The sequence below is a fragment of the Manis javanica genome, chromosome 2 (assembly GCF_040802235.1).
Source record: "Manis javanica isolate MJ-LG chromosome 2, MJ_LKY, whole genome shotgun sequence".
NCBI lineage: Eukaryota > Metazoa > Chordata > Mammalia > Pholidota > Manidae > Manis > Manis javanica.
This window is the reverse complement of record NC_133157.1, coordinates 81,379,942-81,404,762: the sequence shown is the minus strand read 5'-3', so window position 1 is coordinate 81,404,762 and position 24,821 is coordinate 81,379,942. Positions and strand designations below refer to the sequence as shown.

General features: G+C 40.6%; 1 protein-coding gene across 9 annotated transcripts in view; it reads left to right on the top strand.

Annotated features, from left to right (window-relative positions):
- Positions 1–24,821, top strand: part of AGTPBP1 (ATP/GTP binding carboxypeptidase 1) — a 213,354-nt gene that overhangs the window by 176,478 nt on the left and 12,055 nt on the right. For 3 of the 9 annotated variants that reach the window (XM_073228726.1, XM_073228724.1, XM_073228729.1), the window contains one exon: positions 8,932–9,697. The exons of 2 other annotated variants lie outside the window; for them this stretch is intronic. In XM_073228726.1, coding sequence (XP_073084827.1) covers positions 8,932–9,130 — 199 coding nt within the window. In that variant the 3' untranslated portion in view covers positions 9,131–9,697. Of the gene's footprint in view, positions 1–2,258; positions 5,035–5,058; positions 5,640–7,478; positions 7,668–8,931; positions 9,698–24,821 lie in introns of those variants that run through there. 4 more of the 9 variants (XR_012127773.1, XR_012127772.1, XM_073228725.1 and 1 more) reach the window with 4 other exon arrangements.

Here is a 24,821-nt window from a genome sequence, read left to right as displayed (position 1 = left end):
CTACCCAGTTGTATTTGTTGTATAATAAAAATTCCAGCTGATATAACACTTAAGTCTGCATTATATCTTTCCTAAGTGGTGTGTTTCTTCTAGGTCAAAGCTTGGAATATTGGTAAAACTCATTTAAAAGCTTAAAGGTACATAATATTTTCATACTTAGAAGAAGTGTTTTTATTTTACCAGTTACCTAAACTATTAAACAGTCCTCAGTCGGCCTCATTTAAAGAATTTGAGAACTGATATGACATTTAACAGTACTTCTCATTAGGATGTTATGGTTGTAACTAAATTTCAGGATACAGATATGGAAGAAATATTCGAAGTTTGAGTATGTTTAAAACATTATAGGAAAGTGAAGTTGAAAAATACTGAACTCTATACAATATTATATCACAATAAAAAATATGCCCATGTTAAATGAAGCCTAGTTACTGAGTTATAATTGAACAGCATTTGGACATTGTTTTTTAATTCAGATGAAACTCACACAGCATAAAGTTAACCATTTTAAAGCATACAGTTTAATGGTGCTTAGTAGCACCATTCTAATATTGTACAGCCATCAATCACCTTTATCTAGTTCCAGAACTTCCATTACTCTGCTTTCTGCCTCTGTGGATTTACTTGTTCTGGATATTTCAAATAAATGGAACAATACAGTGTGTGAACTTTTGTGTCTGGCTTCTGTAATCTAATTTGTTTTTGAGGTTTTATCCATATTGTAGTATGTATCGATACTTAATTTATTTCTGTACATACAGCTTGTACATTAGAAAATATGATGAGAAATTGTTATGGGAATATAAAAATATAATGTAGCTATTAAGATAAATAGGACTTAAACTGGAGAACACCTTTAAAATATGTTTAGCATTAGGTCTATGTTGCATTGATACTTTAAAAAATCTAATTTGATGTGTTTTGATAAAGGTAGAGTACATTTCTAATAAGGTATAGGGAATGAGTACAGGTCTGAGGACCAGTTAACATCATAATGTTCCTTGATTAAAAGCTCTATCCCGTCCCTAACATTCTAAAAGAGACTGGCTGAAAGTTATTGGTAAAGTAGTACAAAAACATTGGTTGCTACAAACTATTCACACTAGGATGAAATATTAACCTCTGTATTATGCATATTTCTTTATGTGAAGCTAATTTTTATTTATAAATGTGTGGGAACTTTTCCTTCTGAGAAAATTACATTAATACTTTTAAAAGAAAAAATTACTCATGACACTTGTTAAAGAATGGGAAGGCGGACTTTATTCAGGATGACTACTGCAATAGGGTTTTACAATAGGGGAGCGAGATTGGACTCAACTCTGAATACAGTAAGCAAAAGTGGGGATTTATAGCCATGGAGTAGAGTAGGGGATTGGCAGTTTGAAAATTACAGGGGTAAGGGAGATTCTGGCTAAACCAACTTGACAGATTTTTTTGCTGAAAGCATGCTAGGGTGATCAGATATCGAGAGAGGGAGATTTTTGATAAACTGACTCAACAAGATTCTTGCTAAAATTGTACTAAGGAGGTAGAGCCACTGGACTAAGGACAGAGCTCAAGATTAGGTCCTAGTCAGAAAGAGAACTCAGAGGAGCCTGACTTAAGTTTGGTCAAGGAGAGAGTTTTTGCCAGTATAGATCATTTGTGGCCACATGTTAACAGCAATATCTAATATCTAGCTATATAGTAAAGCTTACTGGTATTTATGTGCATTATTTTTAATGTACAGTTTACCATTTTATCCAGCTAACCTTAAAGAAGAGATCTTCCTTTTTGGCCATGATGCACATACTGTATCTGTTTTGTATTTCTGAGAGTTGTTTTTTGCTACCACATAGAAAATTCTTACAGCTGTGATTGCTCTTGGACTATTTTCTAGGCAGATAAATCATGCCATGTAATTAAAGGTCATATCACAACTTCTAGTCCACTGGAAATCATAGATGCTTATAATTAAAAAGTGAACCATTTGTGTTTTTGTGCTAAGTCAGTGAAATGCTATTGTACCCCAAACACAGAGGAGATTGAAGTTATCTGGAAAATAAGTTTGGGACATATGTGAGCACTTTAGGACTCTAGGCCAGATTTAATTTTAAGGGAAGCTTTGAGACTTGGCATAGGAGAAGAAAATGATCCTTATCATTGAGATCCTGATGGGTATCAAGTTGGTGATTGTCAGTCTCTAAGACTATGTGTCCAAGGAATTTGGTGACCATATATGTTTACAGATATTTGTGTGTTCTGTTGTTTTGTAGCCTCTTGGAAGAATGAAGTTACTCCTCTCACATAAATGTCTATTTGAGACTTCAAAATAATAGTATAGTATATGCTAGAATAAGGAAGAATACATATCCCTTCAAAGAGGATTCATTCTATCTTCTTGGCAGCCCATAGAGTAGGACAGGCAGGTGGCTGCTTCCCAGTGAGGGACAAGCTGACCTGAGGTAGGTTTGTGAAGTTTGTGAAACTTGTTGAACCCTTGGTTCACTCCCCACTCCTACCCCTTCCTAAGTGCTACCCACCAGAGGTCAGCATTGTAGGCTTACAGCTTCTTGCCTCAGCGTCACTAGACTGCCAAGAATCCTCTTTTTGTTTTGTTTTGTTTTGCTGCTTTCTGCTTTGCTTTTCAGTCTTTCACACTGTGTATTTTAAGAATTTGTCAAACACCTCCAGGGTAAGACTCTTGGGGTCACACTTCTGCAACTCCCTTCTTTTAGGAAACTGGGCAGCTCAGAACTCTAGTTTTTGCCTCCAATCCTTTGAAATTGCTGACAGCTCTGATGACTTGTCTGCTCTTAGTGGCTGCCTTTGCCTGGCCTTGGCTTCCTCTGGTCTAAGCCCCATATATCTGTTCTCTTGGTTGACTTTGCTTTCTATCCTTTCACTGTAATAAGTCATAGCTGTGAATACAGCTGTATGCTAAATCCTGTAAGTCTTCCTGCAAATCATTAAACCTGGGGTTGTCTTGGGACCCTTGACAGGAATACCCAATTTGGATTTCTAAGTTTGATTGTTACCTCAGAGATTCTAGTGTTCTACTGAGAATGATTGGAAACAGATGGTATTGTAATTCTTTTATACATGTGCAAGGTTCAGACATGATGACCGAGGTCATTATCTGTTCCATCTAGTAAGTCCTGACAGAACCAGGAATTGTGTCCAGGTCTAATTCTAAAATTCCCCTGTACTTTCATTATCTGTTGTATCTTCGAAGTGACTAAGAAAAATTACTTAAAGAGGAATGGTTTCAGTTTTTGATGCTATTCTGCATTTTTGGGGAGTTTAACTGTTTAACATTCTTATTATGTATAAGGAATGTTTTTAGATTAATAGCAAAGTAAGTTGGAGTTTAGTGACTCAGTTAATTATTTCAAAGGCAGCTGAGTTACACATTTTTTCAGCAAATTATCAATAAATCAGCACTTTACTTTCCTTTTTTTCCAAATAACTAAAATATTCTGGTTAGAAATTCTATACATTAACTATGTGTCCATGTATATGCATGTGCAAGTGTCTATAAGTACTTGTGTGTGTGTGAAAAATGCCATAGGTAGAGCCATTTTAAAATAGAGCTGGATCAGCCACTTCAGAGGAACTGCCTTGCAACTCTTGGTTTCCAAACGTTTGAAGTCGGCCAAACTGCCAACATTCCAAGAAGTTGGCAAGAATGAGAAAATCCTGTTTGAAAACATTGATGAAAGTGAACTTCTGTTTAGTGACCATTTAGCTTGACTGATCATTGAAGTAGAAATCTAGCCCTGCTTTTCAGCACCAGTGAACTTTTCTCAAAAACAACTTACCTGATCTTTCATTTTTTCTGTAAGAACCCTGAGTCCACCTCCTATAATTGGGATACTCTTTGGATTTCTCCCTAATTCTGTGTACCCCAAATTGCAGTTCTTTGATCCCAAATAAATGCACTGCCTCTTGACCTGGTTCCTTGTTTTAGGTTGACATGTATATGCTGTGTGATCACTTAAGCCTGACAGAAACTGTTACCTGTATTTCCTATGGATAATTTTGTTTACTCTGTGGTATTTAGTAGATGCTATATCTCTTATTAATTAGATGGGAATCAAGTTGTATAAGTAAAATATTCTCTAATATGTGTGCAGATAGGATTTTATTTTACCTTAGACTGACATTTCAATACAGGAAAGACACAATTAGCAAGTCACAAATTGCTGATAAGTTAGGCAATGGAATGTTTTTCTGTTTGTGCATTAGTTTCAGAAATTCTGCCTTAGGATACCTTTATTGTGCTGTCTTCAAACAGGTAGGTCAGTCCCAAAATCATAGAAGAGTGCATGGTTGAGGGAGGCTTCTGAGGTTCTAAGGCAAGGCAGTATTTTTAGTTCTGTTGGCTTGGGGCAGCCCATTGCCTGGGCTCTTTAAGAATTGAGAAAGATTGAGGAACTTTTTCTTTAACAAGGTAGGTTTTATTAGTATCATAATAACATTTTATATGTGTATAGCGTAAGAGTTTCCAGATGCTTTCACATTTACTACCTAATTTGAGCCAAACAACTTTGTGAGGCAGTTGGACTGATACTATTTTTATACTTGGGATAAGCTGGTGTTTGGAGAGAGTGAGCGAGTTGCTAAAGGTCACGCATTTCGGTTAGTTGAAGAGTAAGGGCACAAACCCAGAACTGGCAGCTCCACACGTGGTGTTTTCTGTCGTTCATCCTCGCCTAGGTAATAGAGCTAAAGGTCTGTATTCTGGTATCTCAGTGTCAAATTGGCTGTAGAAGAAGTAGATGGATATATGTTTGAGGGAGATAGTGTATTTTTTAGGTTTAACTTTGTGTGGTGCTTAATAGTTTAACATAAGGATAGCCAGAAAACTTTCTGAATCTGGGTGAAGTAGAATTTCTTATTATCTTTAGAAATCAGTTGGAATTATACACCTTTTCTGGATCATAATGATCCCATGCAATGGAGAAGTTCAGCGCATTCGTCCTGTAAGAAGGCCCTTTGGGTGAAGGTTTTGGTATTGTTCTTGAAGCACATGAGGAGGACTTGTTTTTGGACTAAAATACTTTTCTCTTGTAGAATGAAATGTTTCTTATTGAAATGATTTTAGCTTAGTCACCTTTACCATAAGAATTATGAAAATCCAGACTAGAAGGATGTGAAGGTAGGTGGATGTAGCACAACGGGGCAAAAGGAGTAAGCATGCAAAGAGAATGAGGGGCACAAGGGGGTAGTAATGGGAGAGCAAGGTCATAAAGCCTTTCTCTTCTCAGAAGGTTATTGTGAGGTAGTGTATAGGAGGGCACTTCCTAAGTTGTAAAGCTCAAAACATGTATCAGAATTATTAGTAAAAGTAAAGGTGAATTGCTATGATTGTTCTTCTGCCTTAAGTTTTTTTTTTAACTAAAGTCAAGTCAGTGGGATGGGGTAACATAAAAATCAAGGATCCTATTAACCTAATAACTTACTTCTCATAAGTCATTCAGCAGACATTTGTTTGGGGCCTACAATGTGGCAGCCCTTCTAGGAGCTGACAGGAGGTACTGAGATGGCAATGTCACAGTTCCTGACTTGGGTCCCCATGCTTTTGCCCTAAGGACAGGCCCACAAGAAGATGGTTTCAGCTGCATATGGAAGTGGCCAGGAAGAAGTTGGTGCAGGTACGAAGGGAATATAGAGGAAGGGCACTTGCCCCAAGATGGGCTTTAATAAAGGAAGAACATCTAAAGATGAGCCTGAGCTCTACTTTGAAAGAAATCTGGGTAGTTAGGAGAAGAAAGGTGGAAAGTGTGTCCTAAGCAGAGGAAACATATCAGTGAAGACTTGTAAAGTTGAGGCAAGGAGTGGTCCGCAGATTGATTGCCAGGACTTGCTTGCTGAGGATTTTGGTTTTAGGGCTCACTAAGTGAGGGATACTGACAATACTACAAGAGCTGCAGGCTTGCAGGGAGACAGTGAGTTCAGCTGTGAATACACTGCATTTGAGGTTTGTGGGCGATAGCCATGGGAATATACTAGCAATCCCTGCCTGTCCAGAAGAGGTTCAAGGGAAATGTTGGGGCTGGAAATTTGAATTTGGAAATGATCAGAATACAAATTAAAATATATGAGTTCACTCACAGAGGGCATGCACATAAGAACAATTGGCCATGAGAGCATTTTTATAAGCACCTGTTTTTGAGGGGGATGAGGACCTGAAGAACACTTGATCAACACTAAGAAGGAGCAGAGGGGAATGAAGCAAACCAGAAGAAAGGGGTGTTAATTCCACTGTTGAGTATAGCAGAGAGATCTAGAAAAAAATGGGCTGGAATGTGGAACTGGACTAGCAGTACGAAGACTGCTTTTAGTGGAGTGATTGATGGAGGTCGTGATCTTCCTTCCCTTTCCTCTATCTCTGTATTCCCCTAGCTTCTTAAACCTGGGTGTACTGATCTCTCCTCTACCTTCCCCCCAGCACATATGTTAAGTTGGCACTGATGGCCTGGTTACCATTGCTGGACGTACTCTGAATATTTCAGCTGTAGTCTAGACCTTAAGAAAGTTGGACCTAGGAACATGCTTTTGTTTGGATCTGCAGAAACAGGAGTCTAATATCAGGGCCCATGTGGGTTACAGGAATGGAGTAAGGGGATAAAACCAGCCCATTTCTGGGATCAGATGGGTGATGCCAGAATATGAGTAAAGTTCATGCTACAGTCAGCACATGAATGAGCCAAGATCAGGAACTCGTAAGCTCAAATCATTTTCTGGATCTAGAACCCTGAACTTTCCTTTTTATGGGATTTCGTTTAAATTTTCAGGAGCTTGCCTTCCAGGCTCTCTGAAAAGTGCCAATCAGTATCTGATACCAGCATTACTCCAAGTCTTCTTGCTGTCCAGGAGCTTTTCTGGTTTGATCTTAGGCATCTTTGTTACTCCTAAATCCTATTTCCTTCCTTTTGTTTCCCCATTGACTTACAATTTATAAGATGAGGTTTTTCCTTCAAACTGTTTCCCTTAGTTCAAACTGATTAATTTTCTAGTATTCTGCTCCCCAGGAGGACTAGGTCCTTGCTCTGATTCCAGTGTAGTGGTTGGGCTTCCTGCAGCCAGTTTCAGTTATGCCATCTTTTCCTTGGTGATGAGAGTTTTGGGGATGGGGATCGAAATTCTGCCGTCAGTAGATCTCCTGAATGGTGCTTGCCTGCCCACTCACCGACTGCATGGCTTTTATGCTCTTCCTGGATGTTGGGAGGTCCCATGATACCACTAGGTGTCCACTCTGCCCTGGTCACTGTGCCTGGTCACTGGAGTTAGCCTGTGCTGTCCTGGTTGGTTTCCCCGGCCCCTGGACCATGAAGCGCATGACTTTTGAGCAAATCTGTCTCCTTCCTTGCGTTTCCTTGTTCATGTCTTCTTGTTAGACCATCTCCAAGAAGAAATAAATAAGTATGATGCAAGACATTTGTCTCTTGCTTTCTGTCCTCACTTCTCTCTGTCCCCCTCCTTTGCTTCAGCTGAAGATTGCATCTATTCTATGACTCTTCCATCTATTCTGAGAATCACCGGGGACACCCTGAGAATTTGAAACAACAAGGTCAAGAAGGAGGAATGAATCACTCTTTTTCAATAGAAAGAATAATTGTCATTTTAAAAGGCAAATCATTTTTTCTTTGGATCTTTTCTTAAGACCTAGCAGGTTCATGGTAAATATTGTAGTTGCATAATTGAAAACTGTGAAATTGTTCTTGTGCGTGTTAGGTGTGTTGTAAAGTCTCAGTACTCTGGGCCACTCAGCTTGATTTATCAGGACTGGGCTGTCGTAGTGCAAACCCCGAACTTTTAGAGGAAGTTTTCTCTACAAGATGAAGGTGGTTTTGCAGTATATATTTAATGAGTGAGATTAGAATAATTCCAGGAGAAAAGATTCTCTCTCATCAGATGAGTTTGGGTTTCTCTTCTCAGAAAATTAAAACCATATAATGCATTCACTGTCTTTTCTGCCTAAACTTCCAGATACCTGAATTGAATTTAATATTCAGTTGCAGGAATTCCTTCCATTCAGGTGCCTCACAACATCTGCTTCTCTGTTTATTTTAACAGATTATTGTTCCCTTTTTATTGTCTCATTTTATAACTTTTAATGGCAACAGTGATGGGAAATCCCTTTTGGAAGCAGGTGGAATATAAATAAACATACATCTATATGAAATTGAGAGAGCTTTGGTCACCAAATTGGGAAATAAAATGTTTCTCTAGTGTTTCTTTGATATGGTGTGTGTGTGTGTGTGTGTGTGTAAAATTTCCCCAGTAGGGAGAAATCCAAATAATGTGACTTTGACAGAGGAAAGAATGTTACTCTAGTGAAAAGCTTCTCTTAATCCCAAATAACCTACTTAATGAAATATTTAGAAGCACTTAGTGCTTTTAAGCAAATATCTTCTGTGTCCCAAGGGAATGTAATTAATCCAGGTGTGGCGTGTTCACTTATTTTTCATTTTTATTCTTGACTGATGGAAGCTGTGAGGATGCATATATGGGATGTTTTTATGGCAAATAATCACTTCATAGACTTAGAATAAATGGTTTCAGTACATTACTGGAGGAACCAATTAAATACCCAGTTTCTTATAAAGCCTGTTGAAGTTGTTTGTTGCTTGATTTACAGCGATTAAAATAGAAATTCTAAGCCTACAAATTGATGAACTCCTTCAAAGAAGTAACTTAATGAGAGAGTCCATTGTATTTTGTAGCTATCTAATTGTAGGATGTATATTGACAGCCTTGTAATATAACTAGTAATTATCATTTCACCATTTATTGTCAATGTAAGGAGGTTTCAGCTATTTCAAATCTCTTGTTCATTTGGATGATATTTTCAAAGCTAGCCCAAACTACTTGCATTATAGTGAAATCAGAGTTAACCCACTGTGGTCAAATCTTATATTAGAACCATAAAATCTAATGTAGTCCTGTGTGCTCTGTGTGTCCTGGCCACAGCCCTACCACCTACGTTTTGGATGAAGATGAGCCTCGATTCCTTGAAGAAGTTGATTACAGTGCAGAAAGTAATGATGACTTAGATATTGAATTGGCAGAAAATGTAGGTGATTATGAACCTTCTGCTCAAGAGGAAGTGCTTTCTGACTCTGAATTATCAAGAACGTAACTACTTTGAGCCCTCCGCCATCTCTTGTTAACTGCAAAGAAGAAATGAAAAAAATATCTTGTTTTTTTTCTTACTCAGAAAGTTTGAGAGCAATGAGTTTAGAGAGAGCTGACTCAGAAAGACAAAAAAGTAACTTGGGCCTGTTTGGTTTCAAGACAATAAATATGTTATTACTTCATGATAAAATTGGCACTTGTTTTATTTTAGATATTCAATGCACTTTATATAGCATTGAATTATAAAATAATTGGATTTACTTTAAAAAAAATCTGAGTATCATTGCATGAATTTTTATCTACTTGTGATTGTATCCTGCATCAAATGGATAATTTTGAAGTGTGTGAGAATATAAAATCTAAACTCTAGAGTTGTTGAAAATCCTGAGTTGTTGAACACTAATATTTATGTATGTGGATTTCTATAGATATGTCTGTAGGGGTGGGTAGATATATAGAAGATAAGAGTGTTCTTCAGAATCATGTTAACTGTTGAGTTGTGACTGAAATAATCCAGTTTGCCTTGAAACCGTTATATTCTACCTTTACCAAATTAAACGAATAAAAACGATATTAAATATTGCATTTATTTTGTCTCTTTAACCAGCTCACATTATTTGGCTTATAGAATCTTTGGGAGAATATTACAAAAAACCAACATTTGAACACGTGGAAAAAAATTTGTGAAAAAAAAGAAAAGCGCTTAATTTACCAGTGTTAAATTTTTATGGTATACCTGTTGTACAACATATATTTGAATAGCTCTTTTCTCTAATATTGCTTCTCGTGGGTACACGTAAAAATTATCACTGCAGTGAGTTTGTTAAGCTTTAGAATGCAGTGAGGATATGATCCAGTGTTAAATGTGTATCTCTGTATTTAACTTATTCAGCATTTCCTGGGTTGTGCTGTGCCAGGCTTAGCACAGTGGATTCACAGAGGTAGGGCATGCTGACGTTGGTATCTGAGTCCCAGGTGATTGCTGTGATTATAAGCCGTTTCTTGTGGTGACAGTGTGCCCAAGGTCAAGCAGGCCTGCTGCAGTAATGACTTTGTCTTCAAATAAAATAAAACAAAGCCAGTGACTGTGGATACTGGTTTAAAAAGTAAGTTTCTGTTGTAATAAAACAAACCCAAAAAGATACCTCCTTACCAGGTTCTTGCCAGGACTTAAGGTGCTTAAGTTTTGGCACATTATTTTCATTTGTTATTAATTAGAATTTTTTTTATCTTACTTTTGAACCTGTAATAATGAAAAAGAAGTCATAAAAGTGTGTCTCTCAGATTTTTGCATTTTACAAATATTTTCATTATTTGAAGCATTTCATCCACATGCTTCTTTTTGATGCCATAGGAACCATGTTTTAAAGACAATAGCATGGGGCAATTGGTAAAGAAGCTTTTTCTTTAAATAGCCCGATTCTTCTTAATCACAGAAAAATAAAGACCAAGTAGATTGTGAGGTTGAGCCAGAACTCTCAGTGTGTGGTGACCAAAATTAGAAAAGATCAGGATACATAAGCAAGGTTAAGTATTTATTTAGTAGTTTACTTAGTAATTCATAATTTCAAAGCAATTTATTATTTATATATTTTATATATAAAACAATTCCATATTATAATTTTGTCAGAGAGTGGATTATGGAGACACTATCTGAATTTTTCTTAGTTGCTATAAGCTAGAAATTAAAAACCAAGGTAGTCATGTCTGAAAAGCAACTATAGTTACTGTAATGTGCATAATAATTCAAAATGTCAATTTATTATGTTAACAGTGTAAAAACCCATTACCATGTACTATGTAATTTTTATATTGATGAAGTACATCTTTTAGCTTATGTTACAAACCTGAATATGCCTTTTATTAAGTAATTATTCACAAGACTGAAGAGAAAGTCTTTATACTTAGGAAACTATTTTTTTCTCAATAGCTTTGAAAAATAATTAAAAATACTAACTTTCCTAATTAGGGATAAAACTAAGTTTCATTGACTATTAGTAGTTAAAATTGCCCTAAATTTCACCTATGTCTTTTCAGGATTTTTCAAAGAATGATTGATGTGCCTTTAGTACCATAATCCTGAAAAATAATATGTAGTTGATAAACTGAGTTTAAAGATGGGGCTTAAGATTTATTTAATTTATCTGGCATTTGTAACTGTAAATTTCTTAAAATGTAGCTTTGGCCTAATTAAATGTTTCTCAGACTCTATAGTGAGCATCAAAATCACCCAGTGGGCTTGCTTCTCAAAACACAGATTGCTGGTTGTGAAGGTCTGAGTGGGGCCCCAAATGTGCATTTCTTAAAAGTCCTCAGGTGGTGATGGTGCAGGGCCACACTGACAACTGTGGTGTGACCTGATGTTCTCTTCCAACATCACACTTTTCTGAGAACCACAGGACCTATGAGCTGGAAATTAGCACAAGGGGTCATTTAGATGGAATCAAGAAAATAGACACAAGGAGATCAAACAGAGGCCCAGGGCCATTCTGGGCAGAGTCAGGGGTTTAACTCAGATCTCCTGACAACTAGCCTCCTGTTTGCACCACAAAAGGCCATGCTGTCCATTGCCTTTCCCCAAAGGATGAGGAGTGTTAAGAGCTTGAAGGTTTCTTTGGAGTTTGTGAAATTCATTCAGGCAAGGCAGAATGTGAAACCCTATGATTCACATTGGCATTTCCATTATTGCAGTCGTAGTATTCTTTGAATACAGGATTTTGTCCAGCATTAAGTATCTTTCTTAATCAGTCTCTGCCACTTCTGCCAGTTTTTGTGTGGTATTTAGAAACTTGGACATTTGTCTGAATCCTAATTATAAATAAGTAACCTTGAGTTCCACTTCAGAGAACAAGCTAATGGCAATAAATATGGTACTTCCAAATTTCTGATGTCCAAATCGAGGTGACCATATTGTAAGCATAGAAATGGATAATATAATAAGTGTACTGAAGGAATTGTTTTTGTTCATGATCCAGAAATAAATGGCAGTAATGAAACTGTAAATGCATCTTTATAAACGCTTTTGTGTTCCTATATGTACTTCAGTCATTATAAAATATTAACTGGCAATCAATGAATTCTTTCTTATTTTGGTGAGGGTTTAGCAACCTTATGTAAACTCTAATTCCATTAGGAAAAACCTTTTGTGGCTATTGAAAAGCTATTCTACTTTACACAATAAAATGTTATTAATATTAAGTAAATATTTCTCTGGTTAAAGCGTATTTAAATTCCTGCATAGAAAAAAGGAAACTCAGAGGAAAGTCTCATTTTCTTTATGAGAATTAGTGTTTTGAAGGTTTAGTCCTTGAAATGTCACATTTCAGTTATTTTCCACTGTTGATACTTGCAAAGCGCCGTTACCTGCCTATGCTGGGCTGACCAGCAGGGCCTCTTTCAGAGACTGCTCAGGAGCTTAGGCCTTACCCACTCCTCCCTCCCTGTCTGCCTCATAAGCCTCTTTGTGCTTTAGGCTCTTTTGTCCTCTTGGCACACTCTGATAAATCTTATCTTCAGATCGTGGCTGGTTGTTGGGGGTACTGAGTAAACTTCTTTTCCAATTTGAGGTTGGTAATATGCAGAGCCTAAATCCAAATGAGTGGCCCTCATGTGGTGGTGGCAGTGGGACATTATGTCCGCCAGTCAGAGTGCTGTTTTGGAGTCTGGAATGTGGTTGATGCTGTCAACTACTCACATGGTCTCAATGTATGTGCCTTTGCACACATACATACTCATAAAACCTGTGATTTGTGGTACCCTTCCATTTGTAAGCCCACACGACTTGGAAGAGCTAAAGAGATTTAGCTCTAAGTATTTAGAAGGGTTTTACCTCTGTTATACCAAAGGTGGGACTGTTCCTATTAAAGACATTAGAGTGCCCAGCAATTAGGAGAGCAGTGGCAAATATCTGGTCAGAATAATTATGATGCTGATCTTCCCAGCATCCTTAATGTACTCTTACGCCACATAAAGATTGTGAACGGCAAATGTGAAAAAGAAATTATGAATGGCAGAAATGCTTCTTACTGAAATTTAAAATAGAAAAGGCTAGAGTTTAATAAAGGTAAAGCGTGCACCTTTGAAAATAAATTGGCTTCTCTATAGCTTTTTCTCTAGCTGAGGGTGTAATTAAGTAGGGAATTTTAAGACTGGAAACTTATTTCCACGTTCAGTGATAAATATTTACTAAAGTCAAGTTACAGTGCTCTATTCACAGTGTTGTGACTTATTACACTCTCGCATTTCTTCATATCATCTCTGTGCTTGGTTTTTCTCCTGTTTTCCTCATGTCCATTCTTAGAAATGTTTAACATTTCATGTTTTCCTTTCAGAATGTGTGGTCATTTGAAACAGAGTAAATGTATAATTTCATCTAAAAAGATAAATTCCAAAATCTGAAAATACTCCTTTTTTAAAGGAGGTCTTAATCTGTATTTAATGTAGTGTCCCACTGCCTTTTTTTGCTGACCTTTATTCCCCCATGCCTCCTGAGGAGATACACAGGGTGAAAAAAATACTAAAAACTTACCACTGTTACAACGTATGCCAAAATCCCGATTGTTTTCAGGATGGAGTGGCCGCGGGTGTGGTTGCCCCCTTCATATCCATTCCCCACTTTGCTATAACCAGTGTTCAGGATACAGGTGATCTGAGGTCACCAACTTCCCCCGCAGTGTGCTGACCGCAAGGATTGGTCTGGGGTGGGCACGTGATACAAACCGGCCCAAGAGAATGAACGTCAGGACTGGGATGGTAAGCTAGAACAGAGACCCTCCCTTGGTAGGGAAGAACAGAGCCGCTGTTAGCCACCAGGCAACCCTGAGAGGAGAGAACTCCTGACAAGCCAACAGTGGCGAAACAGGGCCGAGACGTTGAGGGAAGGTGGGGCCTTCTATCGCTTGAGCGTCCGATCAAACTGAACGTGGAACTTAGAATTGTGCCAGTTTTATGGTCCTATAAATCACTTTCATTGTTTAAGCTATTTAAATTGAATTTCCTGTTCTAGGTGAAGGTATGTCTGTTTCACAGGTATGTCTGAAAAACTAGCAACTTTTCGTGTCCATCCCTGAAGGAGTGGCTGCACTCAAAGCCCACATCCTGAGAAGTTGAAAGGAAGAGACAAGCTCTTTTACCCAAAGGGACAGTCTAGGGAGGCGAATGCAGCAAATGTTCACTTGAAGATGTCAGACCAACTAATTTTTATTACTGGGCCAGAAATGAGCCATAGTATTGATTGGCATTGCTTGAAACTCAGGGATTCGTTCCTCCAATGATGAGACTTGTTACTGGTTTGTTCAGAGAAAACATCCCAAGAGCTGACTTCTCAGCATCTTGAAAACTCTCTCCAGTACTACTGGAGGACACAATGTGAAATACTAATATTGAAAGAGAGTACCTCTTTAATGGTGTATCATCATGAAAAGATGGGCCTCGGGAGCAAGCTGAGAGGGATCAGAGGTCCCTTGGTTGACTTACATCAGTTAGACCAATGAGCAAATACAATAAGATGAGGTTTTAGTATTGCCAATTTCAAAGCTATTTTCATCCACCTACCATTGTAACTATAAATCCCTGCTTTTCATCCACACAAAATTCATAAATAAAGAGCATTTAAATAAACCTTTAAAGTTTAAGAAGTACTTTCCTAAAAGTTAGCTGAGCATCATGAAAACTCTATAAACATGTCATTAGCATTTTCATTTAATATGTGAGGCTTACAGAGGCTATTGAAGTGTACCTGGACTTGCTAGTATGTAGCAGAGCTGGGACTCAGACCCAACATTGGACCCCTCTGGGGACATCCCTGTACAACATCTCACATGCAGTTAACCCATGGACCGCCTGCTCAGCCTTGTATTAGTGGTTTGATGATATTGGGAAAAAATGCAACTGTTTTATCCCAACATGCCACAGGGCCCATAAGGAGGGCACAGACAACCTGACAATATCTAGTGTGTGTCAAGCACTCCCCTGGGTACTTTCTGAAAGCAATCTTGATGGAAACATTTATCTGCTAGACTATGAAATGATTCTCATACTTCCCAAATCACTATTTTTATGGGTGGTTTGGAGGAAGGCAGTACATCCAGTTTTTGTTTCTAATCATTTTATATTTTTTAAAAAAGGAAAGAGACCCCTGAGTCTTTTTTACTTTATGTGTAGCAAAATAGGTAATGGTTTAGTACAAGACTTTCCTTGTCTTTTCTAGTTTCTTAAGGCTTGGAAGGCTGCTTTTATATCTCTGTTTGTGAGGGAAAAGTATATTTTATCTACTAGACTTAGCCTAAAGTAAATTGTTGCTTCATTTTCTTAAGCAATTTATGATTTACTTGGAAGATAGATTATTCTGTAGGTTCATTATCACTTTAACTGGCAGGGCCAAGAAAGAAGTTTGAGAAATAAACCCGCAGTGATCTCTTTTTCTAGATTCAATTGACCTAAACACTCTGAATTTATAGTAGTTTGTGATTGAGTTGTTGGCATAGTTTTTATAGAGATGTCTTATTCATTGGTTGAGTAAGCTTAGCTTGTACCATCCTCCACGTTCTGTAACTCCAGGGGTATGAGGGTAATAGTTATGAACTGGTAGCCATTTTGTCAGGGTGCACTCTAGCCTGCCTTATGGAAGACATCCATCCCTCCATTATGGATAAGTCTAAGGGTTCTATACCAAACAAAGCATAAGTATCCTGAGCAAGGATGAGAGCTATGATCCTACATGGCTTTACTTCTAGGTAATGTGATATGGGAAGTTTCACTGTATCTTTACAGGTAAGCCCATCACACTTAGACCTTCTAGTAAGACCTCACCAAAGCTTGCCAATCTATCTAATACTTTGAGTGAGTAAAATAGTGACTTTTTGCTTTGATGGTAGGGAAGGCTAGCACTTGCCCAGTGCCTACCAGGGGTGCTGATCTGGGTGCTTTATGTATGCCTGCTTAATCTTCACAACAACCTTACGATAGATTAGTGCCCCATTTTGCAGATGGGGAAATGAATTTGCTAAAGGTCTTAGTTACTAAATATTTAAAATCAGTTCTTACTCAAATCAAGCAGGAAAGTGGCTAGTCAGAACTAACATTAGGGATTTTTCAAAATTGTCATCCCCAATTCCACAGTATTTGGCCAGGGAGCACTATTCATAGCCAGTATGGATCAAGAATGGCTTATAGATGTGGACCTGCCATTTTGCCCATTACCCGCAAGGAACGTAAGCCCAAGCTCAGAATCCTCAATAACTTGGAAAATAGATGGTCTCTGTTCCATCACCATTTAACGTCTCAGGAACAGCTCTGTTTATGGTGCTGTTCCCTCTCACATGTCTCCTTGTTGGTAGGCATGATGGGGTTCAGATGGCAGTTCTGCCACTATGTGATCCAGTCCCCCAGTCATACCCATCATTAGTCTTTTGTTGTTAAAACAAAAGGAGAGAAAATAGAAGCAGAACTGTTCTGTTGTCTTGATTGGAATAAAAAGAACATAGTTAATTGGAAAAAGGATCATGGACAGAGAAAAAATAAATATATCTTTCTAAAATGAATATACCCTGTGCTACTTGTTCAGAATCAATGTGCTGAGAAACCACTGATTAGTACAGTTGGATTATGAGTGTTCCCCCTTGGGGGAAGGGCCACACATTACAGCATGTCCCGTTACCTGTAAGGCACCTGCCTGGGGCCCACTGAGCAGGTAGGGCAAGGGGTTGCTGTACATGGAGACCAGCATGGGCTCTAATGCACAGTAACACCTGATCCCCCTGCAGATGCCATCTATGTGGAAGCTGGGTGAGGTGGTGTTGAGACAACTCTGTAGGCTGAAGATGGAGCTGCTCCTGCTCAAGTGTCACTTCAAGTGGAAATCTAGATAACTTTTATGTCTCTGTGAACACCCCCTTGATTCCCAAACACCAAGCCAACTCTGGGCTCTGTACTTATTTCCTGCTCCTTCTCACCCAAACAAGGATGACTATGTGGCCCCAGCCAGATATTTTCTACTTTCTCTTCTTCGTTCTTTATTCTTTATCCTATAAAAGCTTCCTACATTCCGCCCCACTGTGCATTCTCCAAATGGAGACTGTCTGCTTCATGATGTGTTGAAGTTTGTATCACCTAAACTGTCTTCTTTAATCCCTCTTTAACAGGAGTATCACATGTATGGTGGCCTCAGAGGCCTGGAGAAGAGAATCAAGAGCCAGAACCCACGTAGAATGAGCAGGCAGTGTCCCCCATGATTCACAGAGCCTGAGCCAGCCCCATGCCCACAGAACTGGAGTTTTGCGTTGTATACAACTGTCAACTTCAACTTATACAGGAATAACAAAACTTATTTACAGGTCTGGAGAAAAAAGTGGAAGGTTTTTCAAAAATTTTGTTATTTTACATGTCCACAGGGGAAAAACCACAAAATGGGTAAAAGTTAAGGCATAGCAAAGCAAGACTTGACCCTTGGTTTTTGGTATGTTATTATCAAAATAGTGCCTGTTCTATGTCAAAGCTACCTACTAGGAACGTACAAGGGCAGAATTAACACCCAGGGGTATAACTTCACCATCGGTTTTTCACAGGATTGTTTTGATCTTCAATCTCCCTGCTTCTTAGCACTACCCATTTGTTCTCCAGCCGCCCCAGTGGGTTTGTTTTGTCATTCCAGCCTGAGAGCTCTGGAGTTGTATTCATTGTGGTTCTACCAAATTATCTGACTTTGTTCAAAGCGTCAGAGGATGCCCTTTCATAAATCTGTTTCTAATTTAGAGTTAGTTTGCACTGGGTGGAGGATTTAATGTTCATTCAATTATTTCACCAAATATTACTGTCATAGCTTGTGAGGTTCACATCCAAATTAATAGCAGCAACCTATTGGCTGAAGGAAAATGGTGCAACTCAGGAGTGTAGTCTGCTCTATTCCCATAAGATAACCATGTTTATAACAAAGAAAGGGAAGGAAAGCAAGAAATAGTCTACCCAGTAGGATTAGTTTGCAATGGATGGAGGATATATAATTCTTATATATATATATAACTATATATAACAATAAATTATTAATTATATAAAAAGTATATATACAGAAATTTATATAAAATTCTATATTCTGTTTTATGTTTTATATAAAGTTTATATAAAATATAAATTACATGTATAAATACATAAATTATATATCACATATATGTATTACATTATATATTCTAAAACTATAATATATAACATTATAATGTAATATATATTATGTAATATGTAATATATAAAGAATATAAGATATTCTTTGTATCTTAAAACTGTCTAGAAATTGCCTTTGTTTTGGGTCAAAAAATGTCCCTAGATTTCATGGACATTGAAGACACTTTTGTCAGTGAACCACTAGAAGGGAAAACTCAAGAGATCTTAGAACCTGACTCACTCAGCCTTTGTGTCTTTGTCAGACCCATACCTCCATTCTGTGTTTATTGGTGCAACTGGATTGTAATTTCCTGAGAAAACAGTATTTCTCCTCACCAGAGCTGTCATGGGGTGGGGGTATAGAGGCTGTGTGTGGGCTCAGGAGGTCACACACTACTGGGTGGACTCTGAGTTAAATGACCTAGGGGGCCAAGCTTGCACTTCCACATCTCTGATTCTTATTTGAAATTAGTTTGCAGTGGGTAGAAGATTTAATGTCTACTTAATTAGCTCACCAAATATCACTGTCACAGCTTGTGGGGTTCTAGAGACTCAGATCTGTAAGGTGTCAGGCACAAAGCCTGGTGCAAGATAACAACTCAATAAGTAGTAGGACACAGTGGGTGGTGGCCCATTTGACTCCATTTCACTTACTGTACTTAATATTCCAGAATTTTTCTGTCCTTCCATAGAGTCTTTAAGAGCTGAAAAGGCCCTCAGAGGTATTTGAGTCCCACTCTTTTTTAGATGAAGAAATTCAGTGCAAGAGAGGTTATGTCATTTGCCTGAGGCCACCCAGTTTTCTGATTCTGCTTCTAGAACCCCACGCTGCAAGATGCTTTCTGACCTGTGTGCTTTGCTGGAACATCGTTTTAGGCTGAGCAGAACTGACTCTTATGTTCAGCCTTGTCTCCTGTTGACAGTTACATTGCCTATCCTGCCATTTATAGCTTTGGGAAGCACCTTAAAATGTAATTGTAAATGCTCTACCCAACCAAACGTGCATTCCCCAGGCCTGGTAATGAGGCTTTTAAGTGGCTGCATAGGAGAGCAACAAGATGATAGCACCACTGAAATGAGAAATGTAGGCCAATGGGACTTTTTAATGGCTTCAGTGACCCGAGGTATCTGACCATTGGTCTGTGGTTATGTTGGCACATTTTGCATTTGAGAGGCACAAAATGCCAGGATATCACCCAAACACTGGTTAAAATTTTGATTATTTGGCAGAATTGAAGCAAATTACCTCGGGAATGTTTTTTTTTTCTTTTTCAAATCTTTATATTTGATGTTCCTGTCCTTTGTTTAGCAGTTGTACTTTCTGTTGTTTATAGAGTTAAAAAAAAAACTTTTGTTTTCCGTTGTCTCAGTGATTTGTTCTATTCTTAGAGTAGAAATTCCAGCTGCTCTTGAAGTAAAGCCCCCATATCAGAGAGCACCTGCCTGTGAGCATGCATTCACTCATTCCTTCATCACACTTCCGTCAAGTGTTAACGTGCATGGTAGTGGAGCAGGTGAAAGGCATGCAAAAGCAAGACATGGTCCTTATCCTCAAGAAACTCAGGGGTCCCCTGGAGGAGGAAGGCCTGGTTTCAGTAAATGACAGTGACATTGGGACAAAATGCTGAGGAGCACAAGGGAACGACTAGTCCTGAGTGAGCCTCTGGGAAAGGTGCGATGATGTGAGACAGCTGGGTCTCAAGAAAGCCGAGGATGAAGGAAGTAGAGGGGGATGGGTGCAGAAAGAGATGGCACGGATATTCCAGGCACCGGGGACAAGATGAGCAGGAGGTGGAGGGTGGTAGGCGAGGGGGGGCCAGCAGAGCCTGGTCACAAAGGGCCTCGGGAGTTTGTGTCCACAGGCCACCAGGGAGCTATGGATGGATGTCAAGCAGGTAACAGCATTCACTTTATGTTATAGAGCTAAAGAGTGATTGGAAGGCTGCTCACCCCGAGGTCACTTTCAGATTTAATAACCAATTATGTTTCTGAAGTTTGCCCTCAACAACCTTTAGGGATGAGTTCCTGACCCGCAGCTCCCTCTGGCCACTGGCCACCCTGGGTGACAAGCTGGACAGGAGCCCTCAGACATGCGACCACCCTCAGCCCCTGGGCCGGGCCTGCTGCAGCCTGCTCCCATAGCCCAGAAGGGAAAATGAACAGTAATCACACTCAGTTACTCCTGCTTCTAAGATCACGTGCTCGAATTTAAAATGCACATGCAAACTGTGGATGTTGAAGTCTCAACTAAGGGTTTTGCTAGATCAATATTGCTACAGAACAAAGTTCCCTAATGCTGGCAGGACTCACAGAAATTGAAAAGTAATTTTCCTTCTCACCAGAACAGCAAACAAATTCCTGATTAATGAATTTGCTGACTCACACCAGATGGGGAGTCAGGCTGGGAAAGTGGGAGAACTGAATCAGGAGTCAGCTTGTCTACTCGAGGCCCCTTTGTCAAACCTCAGGCAAACAGTGCCAGTGGGCCCAGGTCGGGGGAGCGTGGAAACAGCTGGCCTTGAGGTGGTTCTCCGGTGTACCACTGAGGGCCCTGCCCAGCGCTTGGGCCTCCCTACTCCAGTTTGCTGGTGGCTCCAGCTCAGGGCACTAGAGAGACTGCAGGGAGCTGCCCCACAGGGAGGACCCGACAGGGCCCCTGAAGCACTCAGACACACGCCTCCTGAAACTCCTGCCCCAGAGGGTGCCAGCAGCCCCTCTGTGCGACGTCTGTACCTGGCCTGATCTTGCCCCTGACTCTTAGCCTGAGAAGCAGAGCCAACCAACAGAGGAGGACTACAGAAACGCTTGCTCATTTCCCTCCTCACCCTAGGACACCGCGGGAGTGCTGTGTACAAGTTGCTGACTCCCACCCTGCATGCTCAAGATCTCTCAAAAGCCAGCATTTGAGGAGAGACTGAGACAAGGCTTAAATCAACTTTGAGGTTAAATCTGTGGTATGACCTCAAGATGTCAAAGTCAAGGGAAGGAAAGGGGAGATTTTACACATATGATCGAAAATAAGCATTAGACATTATGTTAAGTAAGTCAGACAGAGAAAGACATGCTGTGTGATCTCACTTATATGTGGACTGTAAAAACCAACCAACCAAAAAACTCCGCACCAAGCTCACAGGGAGCAGACCTGTGGTTACCGGAGGCAGGGGCAGGAGCAGGAGTGGTGAAATGGGAGAGGAGGGTCATAAGGTCGAACTTACAGTTATGAAATAAATTACGTCCTGACTATGGCGAGTGATTCTGTATTGCGTATCTGAAAGTTGCTAAGAGTAAATTTTAAAAGTTCTCATGATAAGAAAAAATAATTTTTGTAACTGTGATGACAGACTGATGTGTGGTTAATTAGACATATCATTTCTCAAAATTGACAAATATGTTGTACACCTGAAACTAATTTAATGTTATATTTTGATTATACCTCAATCAAAAGATAATCTTTAGATAAATACAAAACTGTTTCATGCTTAGATGACCAAAGAGTTGAGAGAACTGCTCAGTACATTGGTACAGGTGTCATCCAGCACAGGATTCCCGGGCTCCAGACGGTCCTGCGGGTTTTGAGGGACATCGTGAAGGCCAATGGATTTGGACTTGACTTAAGGAAGTGACTGGTGGTGGAATCAGCTGGCCAAGGAGAAGTGAGTCCCCTATTTCTGCAACGATGCAGGAAGAGACAGGAAAGTGGAGCAGATAGATGCTCCTTACAACTGCTTCAAACCAGGGGCTTCTCTTCCTCTCTGGGGACCCCTGGGGTATGGAAAGGATTTTTTTATTTCATTAAGAGGTGAGGAGGATATATAAGCATTGATGCCATAGAGAAATAGGTTTGAAGACAGACGAGGCCCACAGAAGCTGTGAATTTGAACTCTTACCATGCTCTGTGCCCTGCCAGGCCCTGGGCCACTTAGTGATCTCATCTGTTATTTTTTTTTTAAATCTATTTTCCCACAAACCTTAAATCACCAGTAACCAGGACATGAAGTCCCATGGCCATGCACTACAGTCACTTGATAACTGCCTCTGGCAAGGGCCCCAGACTTTGGGGAGGTGGGGTGGCTCAGGAGGAGAGAGCAGGGTGGCTGTGGTCCGAGTCTGTGACTGGCCCTGGGGCAGGCCTGGGCCAGGAGGTCGGTGTCACTGGGGCCCATTCTTCAGGCTGGGGTCTCCAGTTGCCTTTGCACAGACTCAGGCAGGCTCTTCTGTGGGTCATGACTTCGGGCTCGTTGTGGGCACGGAAACGGTTAAGACTGTTGAACTGGCTGGTACACTGGGTCTGGCCGCAGGCCTCAGAAGGCAGGGGCAGCAGGGACAGCCACCCCTGGGCATGTTCCCTCAGAGCCTTCAGACCACCCTGCTTCCTCGCTCCCATTCGGCCATCTCTCTGGCTGTGGGTGGATGTGGGCTTCCACAAGTGGGAAGGGCCTGGGTGTGGGGCCCTTGCCAGGGGCAGTTAGCAGGTGACTGTAGAGTGTGGCCATGGGACTTCATTCCCTGGTTACTGTTGATTTAAGGTTTGTGGGAAGATAGATGAAAAAAAAAATAACAGATGAGATCACTAAGTGGCCCCAGGGCTTAGCAGGGCACAGAGCATGGTAAGAGTTCAAGTTCACAGCTTCTGTGGGCCTCATCTGTCTTCAAACCTATTTCTCTATGGCATCAATGCTTGTATATCCTCCTCACCTCTTTATGAAATAAAAAAAATCCTTCCCATTCCCCACCTCATCCTTGCTTGGCTCACCCACTTCCTCTGATTCTGGGGAGCAGGCAGAGGGCTCTGTTACTTGTATGGGAGGAACACAGCTGAGGCTCAGCAGTTTCTGCTGTGAGGAGAGGGTTGACAGATTTAGCAAACAAAAAGGTAAGACGCCCAGGTAAGCTTGACCATCAGATGAGTGACGGTGTGTTATCTGGGAATTACTTGCACTAAGAACTTACATGTGGCTTATCTGAAATTCAAGTTTAACTGGGTGCCCTCTATCTCATCTGGCAGCCCTGAATGGGGTTCATTCCTGCCATGTACACCCCTTTTCCTAGGAGTCAAACCACTTGATTTTTGCAGTGGGATTAAGTCTAGGCCAAGGGGACTCCCTTCTTTTTGTCTCAGCTTCAGGATGAGTGTAGGGCCCTGGGTGTGACCTGAATGACCGGCTTTGCCAGCGTGGGATGTGAACTCAGACATGGGGTGGTGTCCTCCTCAATATTCACAGTGAGCCTGCAGTTACCCACTTGCCCACCTTACTGAATGTTGAGAACCTTTCTTGGAGGACCCCTGCCATGGGCACTTTGCTCAGCTTAAAAGGTTCTGTCCTGTTTCTCAATGTCAGGCCTTCCTTTCCACCACCCCCCTACTGCTCCCAAAAGAACTGGGGATTCCAGTTCTTTCACCTGCAGTTACACCACCTCAAGTTGCTGTTAAAAACCACCCCTCAGGGTTTGGTGAGCCTTAGCCCAGGGCTGTGCTGAGCCCTGCTCCCTGGCAGGCATCCGCAGTTTTCTGAGGGTTGCTGCTGGCAAGCTGGGCTGCAGTCCTGCCAGTTTTAGATCAGGCACCTGGTTTAGGAGGGCTGCCCAGCTCCTGGGGCCTCGTGTTCAGCTGGGCTTACCAGTCAAGCATCATTTTCCTCTGGGGTCCTTGTTCCCACCCTTGCTGCTCCGGCCAGAGTGTCCAATCCAACCAAGAGGCTCTGATGCAGGAACCTCAAAGCCCGGTCCATGCCCCGTCCCTGTGCTCCCAGTGGGTGTTCTGGCTCCGCAAATGCCCTTGTCCTCTCCAGCAGCCTGCTCTGCATCTAAATGGTCCTGGAAGGGGAGGCCCTCACGAAGGCCCCAGGGCAGAGGAGGCCTACTGCCTCACCTTTACAGTGGCCAGAAGTCACCTCAGGGACTTTTCTTGAAGAAAATGCTCTGGGCCCATGTAGACAGAAAGCAATTAGAAATTTTAAGATGGCACCTTAAAATTCTGCTTGATCAGGCACCTGATCTTCCTGATGGGAGACAGGGAATGGGACCTCGGGCTGAGATCTGGTCACCTCACAGCGTGGTTTCCAAGAGCATAAGCAGCTGGTTTGGAATGGATGCACCATGTGAGAGCAGCCTGTGTGTGTGTCCGTTTAGTTAAGTTCAACAATTCGGCAGGTCCCGCTTAGTACCATCAAGCTGCTGGGACAGTTTGTCCGCATGTCCCATGTCACAAAGTATTTCTTCAAAGTGGTAAACACACATACAGTCCATACTGTGTTTTAAGGAAACAATGGTTCAAAGGGTTTGCTGGGCTATTTTTAACCCTGAAATCTGGAAGGAAAATGATGTCACATGCTGGGAAAAGTGTCCAAATCTCCCAACAGACACAGCTGAAGAACTCTGCTTTTTATTTGTTTCTCAGACTTGAGATCATTCATAAAAGGTGAGTTTTAAACCCCTCATTCCAAAAAACTTTGCAGTTTAAACTTTGCCTGGAGCAACTTTCTCGCCTGCAGTTTGTCAAACAGACACCAGACACAAAAGCTCCTGCAGGCAGGGAGCCTGGC